Consider the following 18173-nt stretch of genomic DNA (forward strand, 5'->3'; position numbering starts at 1 on the left):
CTGAATCACGTCCACTTGGAAACCACGAGCTGAGATACATCAGCATGCGACCGAGAAGAGGAAACTTTTCGGTGCCTTAAGCCTGTGTACCAGGGGTAGATTCAGCCAATTTGAGATGTGGATGAAGAGCTTCCAAGGCCCTTGGGTCGTCAATTAGACGATTGGAATACGACCCCAGTGGCGGCAATGGCGTTCATCGAGTCTGGCCGATTGAGTCATTTCAGCACAGCAAACCTGACACTCTCGAAAATGGTTTCCCCTTCTGCAAATCTCTGGCAGATCCGTCGCAAAAGCCCTCTTGCATCTTTCTCGGGGAGATAGGCTAGCAATCCTTCCATGATCACTAGCACGGGGCCCAGAAACTTGGATATCATGGAGCCAAGTCCTCGTCAAGAACATCCCAACCCATTTAGGGAATAGTCTCGCCCCGGTAAAGAAACAGGCAGAACTTTTCCTCGACGCTCAATGACTTCTGGGAGGTCAATGTCGATCTGGATGAGCAAGGTCCGACCGTATCGCGGCCATGATCGTTCGATCAGCAAACGGATATTTGCGTAGGTAGGCAATGAAGAGTTTCACCTGGGGACTGCGCTGCCTTGCTCGGAGTTAATATGGGGCTTTCGGAATCTCTATGCGGAGAGTATAAATAAGATGGACTTATTCTTTATTACACCTGGACTACCCACGAGATTGGCCTTGGTGGCTAGAAATCGAAAAGTGGCATTGGCTACTGAATCTCTTGACGGTCATAGTCGTAGCGCAGGAGTTCGCAGAAGATTACACAAAAACCAGCCAGGCCAAGGCACAGCATTTTTGAAACACAACTGTCGCTGCAGCCTAAAGTGAAATCAATTGACTCTTATTCAGTCCGAAGTATACCCACTTCACTACATCATCGGCGATGCTGACCACCCCGAGCCGGGTAGGGTTCCGATGGAACCGGTGGACCCTCAGAAATTTCTGATATCCACCCCGTTGATTCTATTGTTTCAATCAGCAAAAAGCAAAAATACTGACCGACGCAGGGGTCGAACCTGCAATCTCTTGATTGCCTCAATCGATAGGGTCGTAGTCAAGCGCCTTGCCATTGGGCCAGCCGGCCTGGGGGTGAACCAAAAGTGCTTGATGTTCAAAAACGTCTAAGCGGGGGTATATTGTGATGCCTAGTTCTGAGACAGCGGTATTTGCACCTGTTCATTTAGGTATACATGGAAAGGAAAGAGAATAAAGAAAAAGAAAAAAAAAAGATGTTGCTCATGCTCATAGTAACGCCATCAATATCCAAGAAGAAGAAGAAGAAGAAGAAGAAAAAAAAAGGAAATCCGTAGTATGCCATGCCTTTGATCATATATCCTCGGCATTTGTCACGGAAATGCGCGGCACTGACAGCAAGGACTTTTCAGTGACGCTCTCATCATCCATAGAATACATCCAGGACTGCCGGTCCGATCGCTTTCGCCATCCGAGACAAGTAAACAGCGACATGAGCAGATTCCCGACCACGAGACCCACCACACAGGCCACAACACCCAGGATAGCTCCAACTAGAGCAGGCAGCAGGATCGGGCGGACGAGGCCCATGAAGGGTTGGCTGGGGCGATGGGGGCGATGGTGCGGACGGGTCGAGGGAGTCCAGACAGAGAAGGTGGTGTCAGTATGGGGGTCTGCAGAGTGCGGGACGCCATTTGAAGAAGATTCGGTGGTGGACGGGGCCTCCTGTTCGGCGGGATTCACCTGCGCGTTCCAGGATTGGAGATGCCATGGCCGGTCCTTGTAAGGGGAAGGGTCATCGCCCGAGGCGCCAAACTCGACGCGGATGCGGTCGATCCGGTGGTCGCCGTCCTGGGACAACAACAGATAGAGCACGACGGCACCCGGGGTGACGGGCTGGCTCTGCAGGTCCAGCACGTCCAGTCTCAGACGCATGACCTCGGCTCCCGCATTGGCCGGCGGGAGGCGGCGGGCGTCGAGCGCATAGGAGAGTTTCAGGTCGGTGTCGCCGAGAAGCTTGTTGCCTGAGCTGGCATACCGAGGGGCATGGAACTGCATCGGTATTATCGGAGGGAAGACCTGTTCATTGTTGGCGTAGAGATTGCCATTTTGAACAGACCAGTTGATCGACTGCGGATGTGATTAGTCCCGGCATATCTCGATTTTCAGCTGCAAGAAGATCATACTCACCAGATAGGATTCTGCATCGGACTCGGGAGTCATGAGAGAAGGCAGATAGCGCAGACGGATCTCGTGTGAACTGGCCACGGGGAGAGCCGTGGCCAGAGCGATTCTCAGGCAGAGAGCACCTACCAGCCAACGCATGGTGGATGGGGAATGTATGTCGAGGAAGAAAGAGGAACGACGGTAGATGGCGCGTAGAGTAGGGGGAGGGCGTGCTGAGAAGCAAAGAAAAGGGAAAAGCCAAGAATTTAAGACAAGCTTGGATCCATCGCGAGGCTCTGAGGCTGTGGGGATGCGACGATCAGACCCTGGCGATGCTGGTAGTACGCGACAGTCTTGGTGTGCTTAGCATGCTGCGTATTCCCAGGATTTACGATTCTTACTCTTGACTCTTCCAATTACTCTTTCTCATATTCTAATAGAGTCCCTGCCAATAGCAAATAGCGACTTCTCTCTCTCCTCAAGGATAGACTGCGTATTGCCCTCTCTACAGTGCTCTCTACAAAGAATGCGGGTGCCTAACCCTCACCCCCTGAAGCCTCGTCAAATCGCCTAAAATCCCCCTAACAACTTCGGGCGAATCCACCGAGATCAAAAGCTTAGCGAAAGAAAAAAAAAAAGATGTCTCACCCGGTGAATCCTGGGAAAAACACCGAATAACCAGGCATTCAGGTTCGTCCAGGGTTAATAATAGCAGACCCCCAAAGAAGATCTCCGATTCCTTTGATCCTGTTCAGAACTCCTACCAACGTGGTGCTCATCGCGTTTCAGAAGACCCACTGCGACAGGCTGTGCGATTTGGCGCAGTGGGGGGGGGAGAGAAGGTGGATAGTGGGTATGGATATGCATGGGATTCCTCGCCTCAAACTGACTCGGTGCATTTCTCTTTTCGTTCATAGTCTTTAGGGATATACATCAATACATCAGGGCGCAGTCAAGGGTCCAAGGAGGGGTTTCGTGACATCACGTCCCTCTCAGCCCCCAACACTAACCGACTCACCGACTGAACTCACAGCCTCCCCTATCGACGCGCGGGATGGCGTGCTTCTGCGGAGATCGCATACGATCAACCCTCACCAACAATATTAACAAGTCTGACGATTTTCCTCTTCTGATCATTCACGTGGGCTGCTAATGGGGTGCCGTTTGCCAGAATGAACACCGTCCAGGGTCCGTTGGGTCGCGAGTCAAGTGAATGGCGTTGCGTTGCCCCAAGCCATCAGTTGCCGACGCCAACCGTACTGGGGGAACCCCGCGGGGACGAAGTTTGAACAAAGCTAGTCAAGTAATCCTGCAGGACCTGCGCGACGGTGGCGTTGACGCTTTCCCCTGGTGATCCACTGAAAAAAAGTGTAGACGTCCTGTCCATGCAGCGCAGGCGGGATATTCAAATCGTACGCGTCGGGTTGGTTCTCAACGGCCCGGGTGAGATAGTCGGTGTTGCACTGGAAGATCACGTCGGAAGTGAGCAGCGCCGTGCGTTGGATCGAGTGTGGCCAACCATGACGGGAGCAAAGCGCTGGTCATGCAATGCCGCATTGGCAGTGCCGTTGGCCGTGGCCCGCCCGCCAGCCAAACGCACCCAACTACCTCGCAGTTCAACCACTGTATTTTTTTCAGCTCGAATGGAGGTACTCACTCGATAGTTCAACGCAACATATACAATCCCGTCGCCGACCACCGTACTCCGCTGGATCAGTCTCGAAGGATCAAACTCGCTCTGGTCCCCCGTCACCTAACGCCCGCCATAAATCCACACCAGCACGGGTGCCAGTGTCTTCCTCGGTGCCGAGGCCTTGTTATGAGCGCGGTCGAAAATCTTTCGAGGGACGACCACATCCAAGAACAGGCAATCCTCGGTGGTACGCGGGTCCGGCTCCTCGGGTTTATAGGGATAGGAGGAGATCTGGGCCGACTGCGGGAAGGTCTTGTTGGACAGATAGCTCGAGATAAAGGCAGGCTTAATATGTTCATCCCACAGAGGGCTCGCCGGAGGACACATGCGGCCAACAGCACCGTTCTGAACATGGGACGCCTAACGGGGTACTGATTAATGGGCTTTCGCTTGTGGGATAATTGGAAAAGCTATTGAGATGATTCTTTGCGTTCATGGTAGCATTACGGGTTATGCTGTGCATTTGAAATTTGGGAATTAGATGCTCCTATCAAAATATATCGCGGGTATAGATCAAGGGTTGATATCACCGGTCGTCCACTTCACGGATCGCGTACTCGAGCATCTTGTTGGAAGGCACTGCATGTTCGCTCTCCAACTTCTCAGCCGCTTCAGCCCCCGCAGCAGGCACGCGGAACTCGAACCGTTTCCCCGGACCTGGACGTGTCCCGTCCGGCAAAACATACGGGAAGGGAAGATACTCGGGCATCAGACCGAGTTGCACTAGGACAGTCGCCTGGTCCCATGCGATATGTTCATGGTAGAGTCGATCTCCTCGGATATTGACTACAGATGTAAAAGGGATGCGGAGGAACTTGCCCGTCGGGGGAATTCCGGGAATTCTAACCGCAGAAACATCAGCCATTTGATTTCATTTGAATTTCCAGCGTGTCCAACAGGAACAGAAACTTACAACCAATCGACCTGCTTCACATGGGTGAAAGAGAAAACGAACTCGTCAACGATGCGATCCGTGCCCACCGTTCGGCTGATCAGCCCCAGGGCTGTATCGTTGGGGTTGTTGAAGATGAAGTGGTGGAGATAGAAGTGGCTCAAGCGCGCTCGTCCAATGCCTCCGGTCAACTGTTTTGCCGTTCAATATTCGCGCTGCCTTGTTGGATGGATGAGATGCCCAACGTACTGTGGGGATGTGATTGACATAGGGCTCCTGCACCATTGTGGCCATGGTCTTCTCGACCGAGCGGTCGCCAAACTCATAGTAGGCGTGTTCATCCCAGATCTTCTCGAGATCAAAGAATGGCCCACCCAGGTGCCTTTTCAGGAACCCGAGGCTCCGCGTGTGGGCCACACCGGCCGTCGAGGTCTTGAAGTCGGAGTGGCCGGGGATGATAAACCCAGGGGAGGACACGTCGGAGTACACATGGGTGGTCTGCCCTTCTAATTTTCGTGACTGGTCCTGCTGGGTGCCTGGTACATGAACGAGAGATACTGGACTGGGGTAAACATTCCAGGAGTCAAAGTAGACTGTAGCAACGACCATTTGGTCTCCGGTGAGTGTCCCACGCAAAGCTTCTTCGAACTGAGGCGCATAGTCTGCCTGGGAACCATACACTGGAAATTGCAGTGAGCAGGGTTAAATCCTCATCATCTGGAATGCTTGGAACCAGGCATACCTATCAACCCAAAGCGGTCTTTGCTGTCACATTCAGGCTGTGTCGCCAACCCGTGCTGAGCGGTCTCGATCAACTCCTGCACGGAGGCCTGGTCAGCGCTCGACTGCGCATCCAAAGTAACCTGAGCTACTGTCAAGCTTTCCTCGGCCCATTTATTCAATGGTTCCGGGTCGAGACTCTGATTATTTTGCTGGCATTGAGCATAGCACAGTGGACGTAGGATCATCACTCCGGGGCCATGCCCGCAGCGCGATAGTGGAGGCTGGATAACCACATTCGGCCGGAGTATAATCTGCTGAGCTGATGGTGGCCCTGGATTTGAAGTCTCTGTCATTTTGGTACTCGAGCAAGGTCATACAGTAAAAATGTTGCGTGGGGTAACTGAGGTCTGATAGCTGACGCCGGAGAGGGATATGGGGCTATCAAGAACCCCACTCGATTCTTTGCACCGGCCGGGATGGCAACAACTGATGGTGCTCTGCAAGATCCCCAGGAACCATTCTGCACACTACCGCTGTTGTTTCTCCGGTTAAGTCTCCAAGTCTCGCGGTTCTGCGATATTGGAAGGACACGTGACCCATCGGACAAAGCGCCAACTTCGACTTCCCATCGCTTCACTTCTCCATTTTTCCTGAGACGCTGAGTCTGTGGATACGCGTGGGATTGCTGCAGTAGGGGCTTGATTTGAATGTCACCGACACTATATTCCCCAAAGAAAGCAAAGTGGCAAAATTCGAGCTGGTGCTATTCCTGCCAATTCTCGGTCCACTCAGTGAATCCCAGACTCGCACCATGAATGCGCAAGTGCAGTCATCCCTGACAGGGGTTGAGTCCAAGCTCAATGCTCTCTTAACCACCCTCACCACCTCTCCGGCGGCCGCGGGAGCCCCCGCCGCAGCAGTCGCCCTTCTCGACGCGGACGACGCGTTATCCTCAGCCATTGACACGCTGCGACGGCACCAAGAAAACTACGCCAAGATTCTCCGTCTCCGCATCGAAGCACAGCAGCTCGAGGATCGAGTCAAGGACATTGTGAGGGACATTGAGGGATTCGACAAAGATATTCGCACAGCCTGCGGTGATGAAGGCGAGAGTGACAGTGAGGCCGATTCAGACGAGGACGAAGATAATGATGGGAAGGTGGCAGCCCTCCAGGGCATCAAAGAAATTGACTACCGATTGCTTTTGGATTTCGCGCGTCGGATCAGCAAATACAACAACGAAGCGGCGGCCGATGCGGACAAGCGCCAGCAGACCAAACAGCCGGGCGCCGATAAGGACATAACGATGCTGGGGAGCAACGGAGATCAGGCAGCAGAGGAGGGAACAGAACCAGTATCGTCAGTGACGAAGAACGCAACGCAGTGGTTGGACGAGTCGGCGAATGTGACGCGCGAGGTGTATATGCTGCCATACCCGATGGAGGAGCGGATCCGCCTAGGACTCATGGGCCAAATACAGCTTGCAGCGGCTGAAGATCCCGACCGGGAGGTGGATCGACTTATACGGGAAGCGGAAGGCTTGGGAGCTGCAGAGCCCCCAGCACCGGTGCCCGCTCCGGAGAGCACCATCCAAGCCGACGAGGCTGCAAAGGCCGCTGCCCATGCGGGCTCCTCCGCTAGTGACGCGACACGCGCCCCAGCACCGGCCCCGAAACCCAAGGCCATGCTGGATCTTGATCTCTATGACCCTGATGACGACGACATTTGAGCATTTTAAAGCGGGATATGCATTCGACTTTTCATTATGATACCAATACAATTCATTCAAGGATACTCATGAATTTTCATTCTCCACGTCTCACAAAGCCCCTCAGCTCATGTCGCCGAGTTTACCACTGCGGACTACATCTTATGTACCGAAGAGCCAACGGTCCAGCCCCTAAATGTCTTACCATAGAATTAGAAGGGGATTGCGCAGAGACACCACAGCACCGCCAAGCACATGTTCAGCATGATCGGTTTGACAAACCCACCCTTTTCAACCCATAGGGTGATGACTTTGCTGAAACCATAGCCCCAGAGGTTCTTGTTTACGGTGATGGACACGAAGATCGAGCCCGCCACCGGCTTGTAGCTATCCTCTGCGGGATTTGACCGCGAATTCATTCCCTCGCTGTATCGCCTCGATCCGGTATCACGAACCTTGATGAGATAGCGGAGATGGCGAGAGACATGTCTTGAGGTATGGTGAAGCTTATGTGGGCAGCACCTGTGTTTAGATGCGGGCTCACTTCAGACAGCCAAAGGCCCGGGATTCGCGCAGCAACAAAAGATCAAGGTGATATCTGCAAGACACACGCTTTACATCCCGCTCTACCCGCTCTCCACACCCGTGGCGGGGATTGTCTGGAGACTTGCAGAACCCATCAGGCCGGAATGCAAGATCCGGGTCCTCTCGCCTGATCTCCATTGCTTCTATTCGAGGTCCAGCCAGTTCGTTGAATGGGTCTGACCATAGTTTCTGTACTCCGGGTTACAGTTGCGACCTCTCACGCCGGGTCAAACCCCCCCAAAATGCGGAGAGAGACGACTGCCCAGTCGGTGACGCTGGGCCTGGTCATTGTCCCCGGATGTCACCTCCACACCACGAAGCCACGCGAAAAGCTTGGTAAAGCTTGTTTCACCCAAAGGCGCGGGGCCCCGGACCAATCGGATACCTGGCAGACGCTCTCTTGACGATGTCAGTGTGCTCACTCGACGCAAATGTTTTCGGTGGCTGCCGGAGAGGGCAAATGGCATTTATTCAGGTCCTTCTGCCCCTCGTTGATGGTATACGCCACTGGCAAGGATGGTGACCCTCCCCCTGACTGGGTCCCCTTGTCTTACATATCTATCCCGTTCTTTTGTGTCCCAGTTCACTTTACAATGAGCCCCCAGGAAGATACTCCACCCGAAGCCATGGCCGACGGCGTCACCGGGGATCTGGAGAAGCAGGATAGCGCTGATGGCCGCATCCGCTCTCCAGGCGGTACGCCCCGGCCAAGCCATGAGCAGAAGGAAGGCATGGATGGAGCTGCCGATGGGGCAGCGAATGGCCATGACGGAAAACAGGAGTTAAAGGAATGGGACTGCTATGACAAGCTGGGCTACACCTTCCCCTGGTGGAAGAAGTGGGGGATTATCTCAGTCATCTTCGCCGTCCAAACCTCGATGAACTGGAATGCCAGTTTCTACGCCAGTAGCATCTCGCTATATGCGAAGCACTTCGGCATCTCCGAGCAAGCGGCCCGTGTTGGACAAATGGACTTCCTCATTGCCTATGCATTTGGCTGTGAGTTCTGGGCTCCCTTCAGCGAGGAGTTTGGGCGATGGCCCATCATGCAACTCAGCTTGTTCCTGGTCAATATCTGGCAAATTCCCTGCGCACTGGCGCCCAACTTCGGCACCATTGTTGTTTGCCGCCTGTTGGGTGGCCTGTCCTCTGCGGGTGGCTCAGTGACTCTGGGAATGGTGGCCGATATGTGGGAGCCCGAGAGTCAGCAATGGGCGGTGGCTTTCATTGTGCTTTCCTCGGTGGCAGGATCGGTGATCGCCCCCGTGGTGGGTGGCTTTGTGGCGACCTTTTTGGATTGGCACTGGAACTTTTGGATTCAGCTCATCCTGGGCGGCTTTGTACAGCTCTTGCATTTTTGGATTCCGGAGACCCGATGCAGTATTCTCATCACTCGAGAGGCACGGCGAAGACGCAAGCAAGGCCAGATGGTGTGGAGCGGCGATGAGCTCAAGGGCCAGCGTATAACCTTTCGCTATCTCTTCCAAGTTTGGCTGCGCCCGTTCATCATGTTCCTCCGGGAACCCATTGTCTTGTTTCTTTCACTCCTAAGTGGTTTCAGCGATGCCCTGATTTTCACCTTCCTGCAGTCGTATACCCCAGTATACAAGCAATGGGGGTTCAGTACGATCGACATTGGGCTTTCTTTCATCCCGTGAGTCACTGAATACCTTTTCTTCCTTTCATCTTTGAACCATTGCTCAATTCATCTAGCCTCCTCGTTGGGTATGGTATTGCCTACTTTTCATTCCTCCCTTGGATTCACCGCCACTGTCGGGTTCGTGAAAGAGACCCCGATGCCCTTCAGCCGGAGGCTCGTCTCTATTGGCTCTTGTATGGTGGGTTACTCCCTAATCCTGATGTATCGTAACCGGTCACTCACCAAGTGATAGTGGCGCCCCTATTAACAATCGGCCTGTTTGGATTTGCCTGGACGAGTCTTGGTCCCCCGCATGTCCACTGGATTGCGCCGATGATATTCTCGTGTCTCATCGCCATTGCCAATGTAAGTGGCCCTGTGCAGTTGTGGAGGCAGGGTGGTGCTAATTTGCGGCTGCCGCATCCAGTACGCAATTTACATGGCAACCATTGACTACATGATTGCATCGTATGGTCCCTACGCGGCCTCGGCGACAGGGGGCAATGGATTCGCGCGTGACTTCCTCGCCGGCGTCGCTGCAATGTATTCCGTGCCCAGTAAGTTACCCGATAGCTTTTTTCTTTCTGAGCTACCGAGCTAATCCTGGTATGTGCAGTGTACTCGAATATGGGGAAAACCAACACGCTCGAGTGGCCATCCACCCTCCTCGCATTCCTGGCCATTTTCTTCACTATACCGATCTACATCTTTTACTGGAAAGGACCAAAGATCCGAGAGAAGTCTCCCTTTGCCCAAACACTGGCTGCCGACCGGAAGAAGGCCGGACGCAGAGTGTCCCAGTGTGGCTCTGGCGATCCGGAGCCGGTGCATCGCTATCTGTCGGGCCACAGCTAGAAGAAATCCGGGTGAGGTTGACGCCAGAATTCTCAGGCATATCCCGCTCATGCATTCTTCTGGTTCTATGTCTCTATCACCCGGAGGCGATTTCAAAAATTTGCTTTTTCAAAGAGAACGCGGATACTCGTAGATTTTAGAGCGGCGTGCAGTGCAGCTCGTCTGTTGAAAAACGGCTTGCGAGAACGGGGACCCTCGACCAAAGAAAAAGAAGGAATGAATGACAGGGAAAGCGTTTTCAGTTTATGTACTGTGCTTTCAGTCAGCTGGTTTATTCTTGTCTTTGCTATTTTATGTTGAGCTACGAGTCTGATAGTGCTTCCTTGCATTCGCTTCAGCTATTGTTTTTCTTAGTACCGAGGACGTTTCTACCGATAAAATCATTTGAATTTCTCGCGGCTCTTCTTCTTATTTTTTTTGTAATCTCTTACTGGCCATATCCAAAAACCACTGTGTTTTGCATGATGCCATCGTGCAATCACCGACCCAATTCTCGGCGTTAAGTTCCGATGAACTTCAAGCGCGGAATCCCGCAGTGTTCGTGTTTTGCCTTGTTTGAAATCGAGGATATTGTGTAATATTCTGCTACTGTCGCTATGTTGTAACTTGATTCTGGGTCATAGTCACATTGAAATCGGATATTGAGGCTCTGCATGACATGAGGTGGATATAACGAAGGACTCATCGATGCCAAACAGCCTGCAGTTTCTGAACTGCGTATTCAGTCGCCCAGCCCAAGTCTGCTTCAATGCCTCGCAGAAGGTCCACTATGATTCGGTGCTCATCGGGGGTCTCCAGACACTGTCCAACAGCATATAGCAGTGGGATCATGTAGATGCGCACGCCACCCTGTGGTCGCCCCAACGCAATGCCACACACCTCCCGGCTACGATACTCGACCTCCTTTGTGACCTCTCTATACCCCTGAAGGCGGTCAAAGGCCGTACTTGACGCGTTAACAACGTCCGGCGGTCGGTTCAGGAGTAGCGCAAGCCGCCCAAAATGATAGTGCTGCATGGCGACAGCGCAGGTGGTTAATCCGTGAAAGACCTCGGGGAATGGTAGTTGGTGGTTGCTGTCGGACTGATTAGAGAGATCTCTCGGGTGCTCGATCCTCACGCTGGGCCGGAGGGTTTCCGGGACGGCGTCAAACCAGGCCTGAAACTCGACGCAAAGCTTGAGCCAAGTGGTCGGGTTTGGGTACGGGGTTGGCCGGTGTTATCGGATGTCCCTCCCATATCTGGTGAAGGCAATCCAGCGGCCCATTGCGCAAGCTGCGACTGTTTGGATTTGGCAAGAAAGTTGATGACTTTGGAAACAAGCCAGATCAGACCATTGGCTGCTTGGTCTTCCTGGGGCGAATAGATTGGCCCGTTTGCAATGATATGGAATTCCTCTTGTTCGTCGATGGATATCCCAGCTGCGCGCCAGAGAGGGAGATTTCCCGGGTCGAGGCGGGTGGGAAGACGGGTAAAATAACAACCAAGATAGTCCTGTCGAGCAAAGTTCCAGAATGCTGCGCGGATTCCATGCGCGAAAACGGCAGATGGCGCTACATGCGCTTGTAATAGACAATCAAAAAGGGATCTGATGCCGGATAGATGCCTGTAGGACGGGTGGTTGTGATTTCGTCAGGAACAAGATATGTCTATATGTCATCACAATTCCGGGGAGAACTCACATATGCCATTCGTCTCCATTGGCATCCAAGAGCCGGTAAAATGTCAATAACGCCACTGTCACCACCATCTCTTCAGTTCTCCGTAAGAGGGAGATATCAGCAGAGTCGGTGCTTGTCGGCTTGAGACCAGCCTGGATTGATTGCGAGCGCAACCACCGAGAAACCGTCTCAATAGGTGGCTCTAAAACGGCCGAGCTGGAGACTGTCGTATAGCCATCAGAGGTGGCATTGTTCAGCTCAGAAGCGGTCAAATAGTAGTAATTGGCAGCCTTCAGGAACCAGTCGACTTGAGTGGCATTCGGATACATCTCCATCGTCGCGGGACTCGTGAACATTCCCCTCCCCCCATGGGAGACTTAGCTCCTTTTATCCGACCCAGGTGCTTTGCTGCCAATGCTGCAATGGCGTATTTGAGTGAAGCATTATTGATGGCGCGGATGGGAGCATAAACGGCAAAGAACTTTCCAGCATCCGACAGATCCAACCTGATGAAAAAAAAAAAATCAATGAATTGAGCATTAAATCAAGTAAGAAATTTGACATACCAGGGCCCTAGAACCTCAGAAAAATGTCGAATGAGAAAAGCAATCTCGTGCTCGGTTCCTGTCATGAGTTGCGAAAAGATATCTTGGATTTCTTCCTTTTCACTTCCCTGAGACAGACTCTTTGAAGATACCGGGAACCGGTATTCGCGTCGATTATCTGGAATGACGTCGTATGCATTTTCAAATGATGGAATGGTCTCCGCGGCGTTTGGTGACACGGAGCTTTGGATGGTACTTCTGGTGGAACCACTGGCCTCGTCGAGGCCAGAATCACGGTTAATCTCTGTGGTCGATGGAATGTCTGATACACTGGATACCGGTGGTTGATTGTAAAGTGTTGAGATAGCTGGTCGGCTCGAGGAATCTGACGAGGCTGACATCACGGGGTTGTCTGTAACGTCTAGTCGCGTCTCTTCCATCTGCATGTGGAGAGTTGAGCTATCGTTCTCTTCCCCAGAGAAATTTTGAATGCACTGTTCATGGGATCCTGGCTGTGAGATTCTATTCTGGATTGATTCTGACTCATGGTGCAGTGTTGTCTATTTTCAACATGAGCAATTCCATCCGTCTGACGGAGTAGAGCCGAAATTACCTTTCCCGTGTGGGCTGCGACACTGGGCTTGGGATGTGTGTCCTGATATGGAGCATAGCGACGTCTCACGGTCGCCCCCTGATCAATGAATTTGCGGGTTTGGACATAACCCGGGCAGTCCACGCCCGCCGTAGTGCATCGCTGGCAGTTAGGGCGAGTCTCATCACACTGGTGATCAATTTAGTGGAGTCCGATGTTCCTTGCTGGAAACGGACCTTGAGGTGCCTCTTCTTGCATCTTTCACATGCCTTGTTCGAGGGAACCCCAGGCATTGTCGGCTCCGAGGGAGTATGCTTCGAATCTCGGCAGGTAGTAGAGATGTTGCGCGGGTGTTGAGGTCATCAGGTGAATCCTCGCGTTACCCCTCTATACCACGCCGCAAATGATTGGCATTTTCCTTATAGCACAGTTCAGGGAACTAGCTCTCTGAAGGGCATTCATATAACGCCAAATTCTGGAAGTAGCCGGTGCGGGAGTGAAAAGAGCTTTGAAGAGAAACTGGACGATTCCATAAGTCACGGGTTTCCCCCAATTCGGTACACCGCCCGGCAGAATAGCTTTGTTGTGACTTTCTCTTCTTTTTCTCTTCAACTGATGCGTCCAGGGTTTGGTTCTCTATTGGGCTGGAGCAAATATGCTACGGAATCCCAAACGGGTGTTTTGCTTGATAGATACAGTCAACCCCAAGGTCCGACAAGAACATTGCACCCATCCATTGAAACAGGCCATGAGCAAATAGCTTTCCAACACAACTGCATCAAGCTTCATCAAGGAATACGACTTTTTCGGGGCAGGGGCAGGCCCATATTTATCGTGGGTGGATCAGTATGTTGGCCAACCCCTATCAACTCATGATGGTGCTGACTCTGCGTGTAGATACTGGCAAGCCGTATGCTATAGTGCTTCGAATGTCGTCTTCCAAATTAGTTCATCGGGTGTGGCACATGCTGTAGGTCTTGTCACGATTTTTGCCTTGCTAGGTCAGTAGGTCAGGTGGGCCAGGTAGCATCAGGAGACTCGCTGTTTATCTTGCAGGACAAAGGCTTAGGATCGAGCACCACCTTGATCCTCCATCTCGTCAAATCCAAGCAGCTGACGCAGCAGAAACCCAGGTGGCAGACACCTGTGACAAGTGGATGTCCTATCTAGAGCATTTCCTGACTTTTACGTGGATTAGCTCCCATTTCAGACACTGTCTGTGAATCCAGCTATGGCTGTGGGCCAGATGATTTACCTCGGATTTCCAAGATGTATCCTCTCATCCACGGCTATCTATCTCAACCAGGATCCCATTCTTGTGTGCTTGTGTACCAGCCAGGTTTCATGGCATCAGCTGGACCGGAGGGTGAAAAAAAAATCGCGTCCCATCGAACGACGCTTCGGGCCATGGCAAGACTTCGAGAAAGAACCAGAAGCTGGAAGCTGACAATCTCCAAATTCTGCAGCTATTTCCTCTGGGCTTTTGAGACCGCCAGCAGATACAAACAGGACATCTCTGAGATGTCTTGGACCTCATTTGATTGCTCGAGGGTACTTTCAACTTAACCAGGACTTTTATACGATATTTCATCTATATTCTACTCTGGATAACATTCCTGCAGGTTGCTGGCATCTCACTGTGCCACCTTGACTCGCTCGCTTTGCAGTTCTTTCCTGTACCGCAAAGAGAGCCACATAAAAGACATGGAGGCTTCTCATCTCTACCCTTTCTCCACTTTTGAGTATCTTGTCTGGTGATGGCGCGTTTCCCGCAATTCGGAGGGGCTTCTTCGCCAATGCCGAGAGCCAGGGAAAGATCAACAGTCTAACTTGGCCATCGTTCTTCGATGTGGGGAAAATAAACGTATGCTGCATCTACTTATTGACACGATGTTACACTACATGAGTACCCGATGCGACGTCACTGGGGTGCAATGTTTGTTTGTCGGCATCTTCGCTCATTCTCAGAAGAGGGATATCTCCGTCGATCATGGATGGAATGCTCCCCCACGCGGATTGCGGATCGGTAAATAAGAGACAGTCAGACTCGTGCAAGACGCGTCCTTTTGTATTTACACCCCGAAACCCTCAAATCACTGCGAAATGGATTTGGTGGTCTGCATTCCTTGATTGAGGGAATTCCATACTTTGCTCGCCATGTGGTCACAGACGGTTTCCTTTCGAGCAAAGCTACTGAGTACCTTCACGACCTTTATCTATGCCTTGGCAGCTCTAGCCGCCCCTGGGATCTCGGACGATTCTTTCGACGTGTTGAACTATGTTGATCCGCTGATTGGCACGGCCAACGGGGGTATGGATTTCACCGACTATACGGTCTCCATTCGCCAACTGACAGAGATTTTGTAGGTCATGTATTTGCTGGCGCAACATTGCCATTTGGTAAATATGCCGATTCCCTCCCCTGGTCTTAGCAGTACTTACAGAAGTAGGCATGGCCAAGGCTGTAGCAGATACCCGAGGAGAGAACCAGGCCGGCTTTGCCTACGACACGACAGTTGTCACAGGTTTCTCGCATATGCATGACTCCGGTACTGGAGGCGTAGGTGCCTTTCCTGGTATAGCTTGGACAAGGTTGTCTTTGGTCCCTAACTCTTGATAGTCCCCATCAATGGGAAATTTCCCAATTTTCCCGCACCCAAACTGCCCGGATGACGATATCAACAAATGTAAATGGCAGCAGTCGGACAGAGCAGTTCCATGGAAAAAGAAATCGCCTGTGGCCCGTCCTGGGTACTTTGGCATTTCGTTGCAGAATGGTGTGGATGCCGAAATGACGACAACCAATCGGTCTGCCCTATATCGCTTTACGTTTGAAGATACTTCGCCAGAAGCGTTGAGTCCTTTGATTCTGGTGGATCTGATCGACCTGCCACAGTCCCGGCTGAATGGAACTGCCGATGTCGACCGTTCAACGGGGCGACTGATGGGCAATGGTACCTTCAATCCTAGTTTTGGGATTGGTTCTTACGATCTCCATTTCTGCGTTGATTTCAAGGGCGCCAAGCTTCGCGATACGGGAACCTGGGCCAGGAATCGTGCCAATACCAGCCGAGATACCGTGTCGTTCTATGCCGACGGGACTAACACGGCTTCCACTCTTTCTGCTGGCACATTTGCTAGATTCCACAGCCCCAAGGACAAAAGCATTCTGGTCCGTGTCGGAGTGAGCTTTATAAGCGTCAAGCAGGCATGTTCCAACGCCGACAGGGAACAGCCCAATTTCGACTTTGCAGGCACAGTTTCTGCAGCGGAGTCGGCTTGGAGGAAGAAACTCGATGTTATTTCTGTGAATGCGGACGGAGTCTCGTCAGATCTGCAAAAGGTGTTTTGGAGTGGAGCATACCGGACCCTCATAAGCCCGCAAGACTATACAGGCGAAAATCCGCTCTGGAAAAGCGACGAGCCATATTACGACAGCTACTACTGGTGAGGCCAGGCCATACATCAATAATAATAGCAAACTAACATGATGATCAGCATTTGGGACTCTTTTCGCAGCATCCATCCTCTTCTCACGTTGATTGACCTGCCGTCACAATCTCTGATGATGCGAAGCCTGATCGACATCTACCGGCATACGGGCTATTTGCCTGATTGTCGTATGTCGCTGTGCAAGGGGTTCACCCAAGGGGGCTCGAATGCAGATGTGGTCGTAGCAGATGCATACTTGAAGAAGGTACCCGGGGTTGACTGGGATACTGCATACAAAGCAGTCGTCAAGGATGCAGAAGTCGAGCCTGCAAATTGGAACGTCGAAGGTCGCGGTGGGCTTCACAGCTGGAAAAACCTCGGCTACATTCCTACCGATGATTACGACCCATACGGCATTGGCACCCACACTCGCAGCATCTCTCGAACCGTGGAATATGCGTACAATGACTTCTGTATTGCCGAGATGGCGCAGCGAATGGGCCACCATGACGACTACAAAAAGTACGCGGCGCGTTCAGGAAATTGGGCCCATGTGTTCAAGGCAGACCAAACATCCAGTATCCGCGGTATCAGCACGAACTTCACTGGATTCCTGCAGCCTCGCTATCCAAACGGCACCTGGGGCTACCAAGATCCGATTTTCTGCAGTCCTCTGCTGAACTTCACTTCGTGCTATCTCAACCCCGATGGGCATGAAACATACGAGGGCAGTTCTTGGCTTTATACATTGTAAGTGGCTTGATAAATAAAATGTTTAGGTCCATGATCTAACATAATTTTTTCGCAATAGTTACGCGCCGCATGATATGGGGTTTCTTATCAAAACCCTGGGTGGACCCAAGGCATTCACATCCCGCCTCACTTACTTGCATGATTCTGGCCTTCTTTACGTGGGCGATGAGCAAGCTTTTCTAACAATCTATCAATTTCATTACTCTGGACGTCCCGCCCTGTCAGCAAGGCGCAGCCATTTCTATATTCCGTCACAATTCAACACCACCGTTGCCGGCATCGCCGGTAATGACGACAGCGGCGCCATGGGATCGTTCGTGGTGCTAAGCATGATGGGTCTATGGCCGGTTCCCGGACAAGATGTGTATTTAATCACCCCACCCTATTTCAAAGAAGTAAGCATCCGCAACAGTGTCACCGGCAAGGTTGCTACGATCCGCAACATCAACTTTGATCCTCGCTACCGATCAATTTACATCCAAAGTGCCAAGCGCAACGGCAACCCATGGAAGCAGAATTGGATCACCCATGACTTCTTTGCAGAGGGTGGCCTTCTTGAACTCGAGCTCGGGGCGAGCGAAAGCGACTGGGGCACCCACCTGGAGGATCTGCCGCCGAGTTTGAATCACTATCATACCTGATAGTTTCTTTTATTTTTGCATTACACGTGGTTATTTTATCAGTGCTCCGTAGCCCTGACTTATTGCTTTCTTGAATTTCCACCAGTTTAGTATATTTATGCCTCCAAAACAAGGTGTCGATTGCACGATCTCCGCGTCTCCTGTAGAGCGCACCAGCTGCTCTTCATACTCCGCACTGCCAACTCGACACTGAATCCAACACCTGAAAAGGCCCACGTAGATCAAGGGAAAAATGTCTCCCTCCGATTCACCCATCTGGAGTGAAAGGGGCGATCTGCAGGAAAGTACCCAGCGCCCC

The 18173-nt window shown here is 52.0% G+C and overlaps 7 protein-coding genes across 7 annotated transcripts; 3 read left to right on the plus strand and 4 right to left on the minus strand.

Moving 5' to 3' along the window:
• Window positions 1-1344: 1344 nt before the first annotated feature.
• Window positions 1345-2316, minus strand: NUU61_008398 (uncharacterized protein; the record flags this gene model as incomplete). The annotated part of the gene is made up of 2 exons (XM_056658923.1): window positions 1345-2121; window positions 2182-2316. The coding sequence occupies 2 exons, from the start codon at window positions 2314-2316 to the stop codon at window positions 1345-1347; spliced, it is 912 nt and encodes a 303-aa protein (XP_056509216.1).
• Window positions 2317-4376: 2060 nt separating this feature from the next.
• NUU61_008399 (uncharacterized protein) lies at window positions 4377-5818 on the minus strand (the record flags this gene model as incomplete). The annotated part of the gene is made up of 4 exons (XM_056658924.1): window positions 4377-4692; window positions 4764-4933; window positions 4992-5422; window positions 5485-5818. 4 exons carry the CDS (start codon window positions 5816-5818, stop codon window positions 4377-4379), a joined length of 1251 nt encoding a protein of 416 aa, XP_056509217.1.
• A 458-nt stretch (window positions 5819-6276) lies between these two features.
• Window positions 6277-7194, plus strand: NUU61_008400 (uncharacterized protein; the record flags this gene model as incomplete). Its single annotated transcript, XM_056658925.1, has 1 exon — window positions 6277-7194. One exon carries the CDS (start codon window positions 6277-6279, stop codon window positions 7192-7194), a length of 918 nt encoding a protein of 305 aa, XP_056509218.1.
• Window positions 7195-7385: 191 nt separating this feature from the next.
• NUU61_008401 (putative MFS transporter) lies at window positions 7386-8225 on the minus strand (the record flags this gene model as incomplete). The annotated part of the gene is made up of 3 exons (XM_056658926.1): window positions 7386-7662; window positions 7718-7947; window positions 7992-8225. 3 exons carry the CDS (start codon window positions 8223-8225, stop codon window positions 7386-7388), a joined length of 741 nt encoding a protein of 246 aa, XP_056509219.1.
• A 126-nt stretch (window positions 8226-8351) lies between these two features.
• Window positions 8352-10252, plus strand: NUU61_008402 (putative MFS multidrug transporter; the record flags this gene model as incomplete). Its single annotated transcript, XM_056658927.1, has 5 exons — window positions 8352-9412; window positions 9472-9596; window positions 9651-9763; window positions 9825-9954; window positions 10014-10252. 5 exons carry the CDS (start codon window positions 8352-8354, stop codon window positions 10250-10252), a joined length of 1668 nt encoding a protein of 555 aa, XP_056509220.1.
• A 681-nt stretch (window positions 10253-10933) lies between these two features.
• On the minus strand, window positions 10934-13342 carry NUU61_008403 (Zn(II)2Cys6 transcription factor domain-containing protein; the record flags this gene model as incomplete). Its single annotated transcript, XM_056658928.1, has 6 exons — window positions 10934-11327; window positions 11372-11857; window positions 11934-12272; window positions 12479-13017; window positions 13071-13238; window positions 13286-13342. The coding sequence occupies 6 exons, from the start codon at window positions 13340-13342 to the stop codon at window positions 10934-10936; spliced, it is 1983 nt and encodes a 660-aa protein (XP_056509221.1).
• Window positions 13343-15206: 1864 nt separating this feature from the next.
• On the plus strand, window positions 15207-17875 carry NUU61_008404 (glycoside hydrolase family 92 protein; the record flags this gene model as incomplete). The annotated part of the gene is made up of 6 exons (XM_056658929.1): window positions 15207-15360; window positions 15417-15449; window positions 15500-15609; window positions 15670-16496; window positions 16548-17231; window positions 17293-17875. 6 exons carry the CDS (start codon window positions 15207-15209, stop codon window positions 17873-17875), a joined length of 2391 nt encoding a protein of 796 aa, XP_056509222.1.
• Window positions 17876-18173: the final 298 nt, after the last annotated feature.

This window comes from Penicillium alfredii (genome assembly GCF_028826965.1).
Source record: "Penicillium alfredii strain IBT 34128 chromosome Unknown utg000010l_segment0_segment0, whole genome shotgun sequence".
Taxonomy (NCBI): domain Eukaryota; kingdom Fungi; phylum Ascomycota; class Eurotiomycetes; order Eurotiales; family Aspergillaceae; genus Penicillium; species Penicillium alfredii.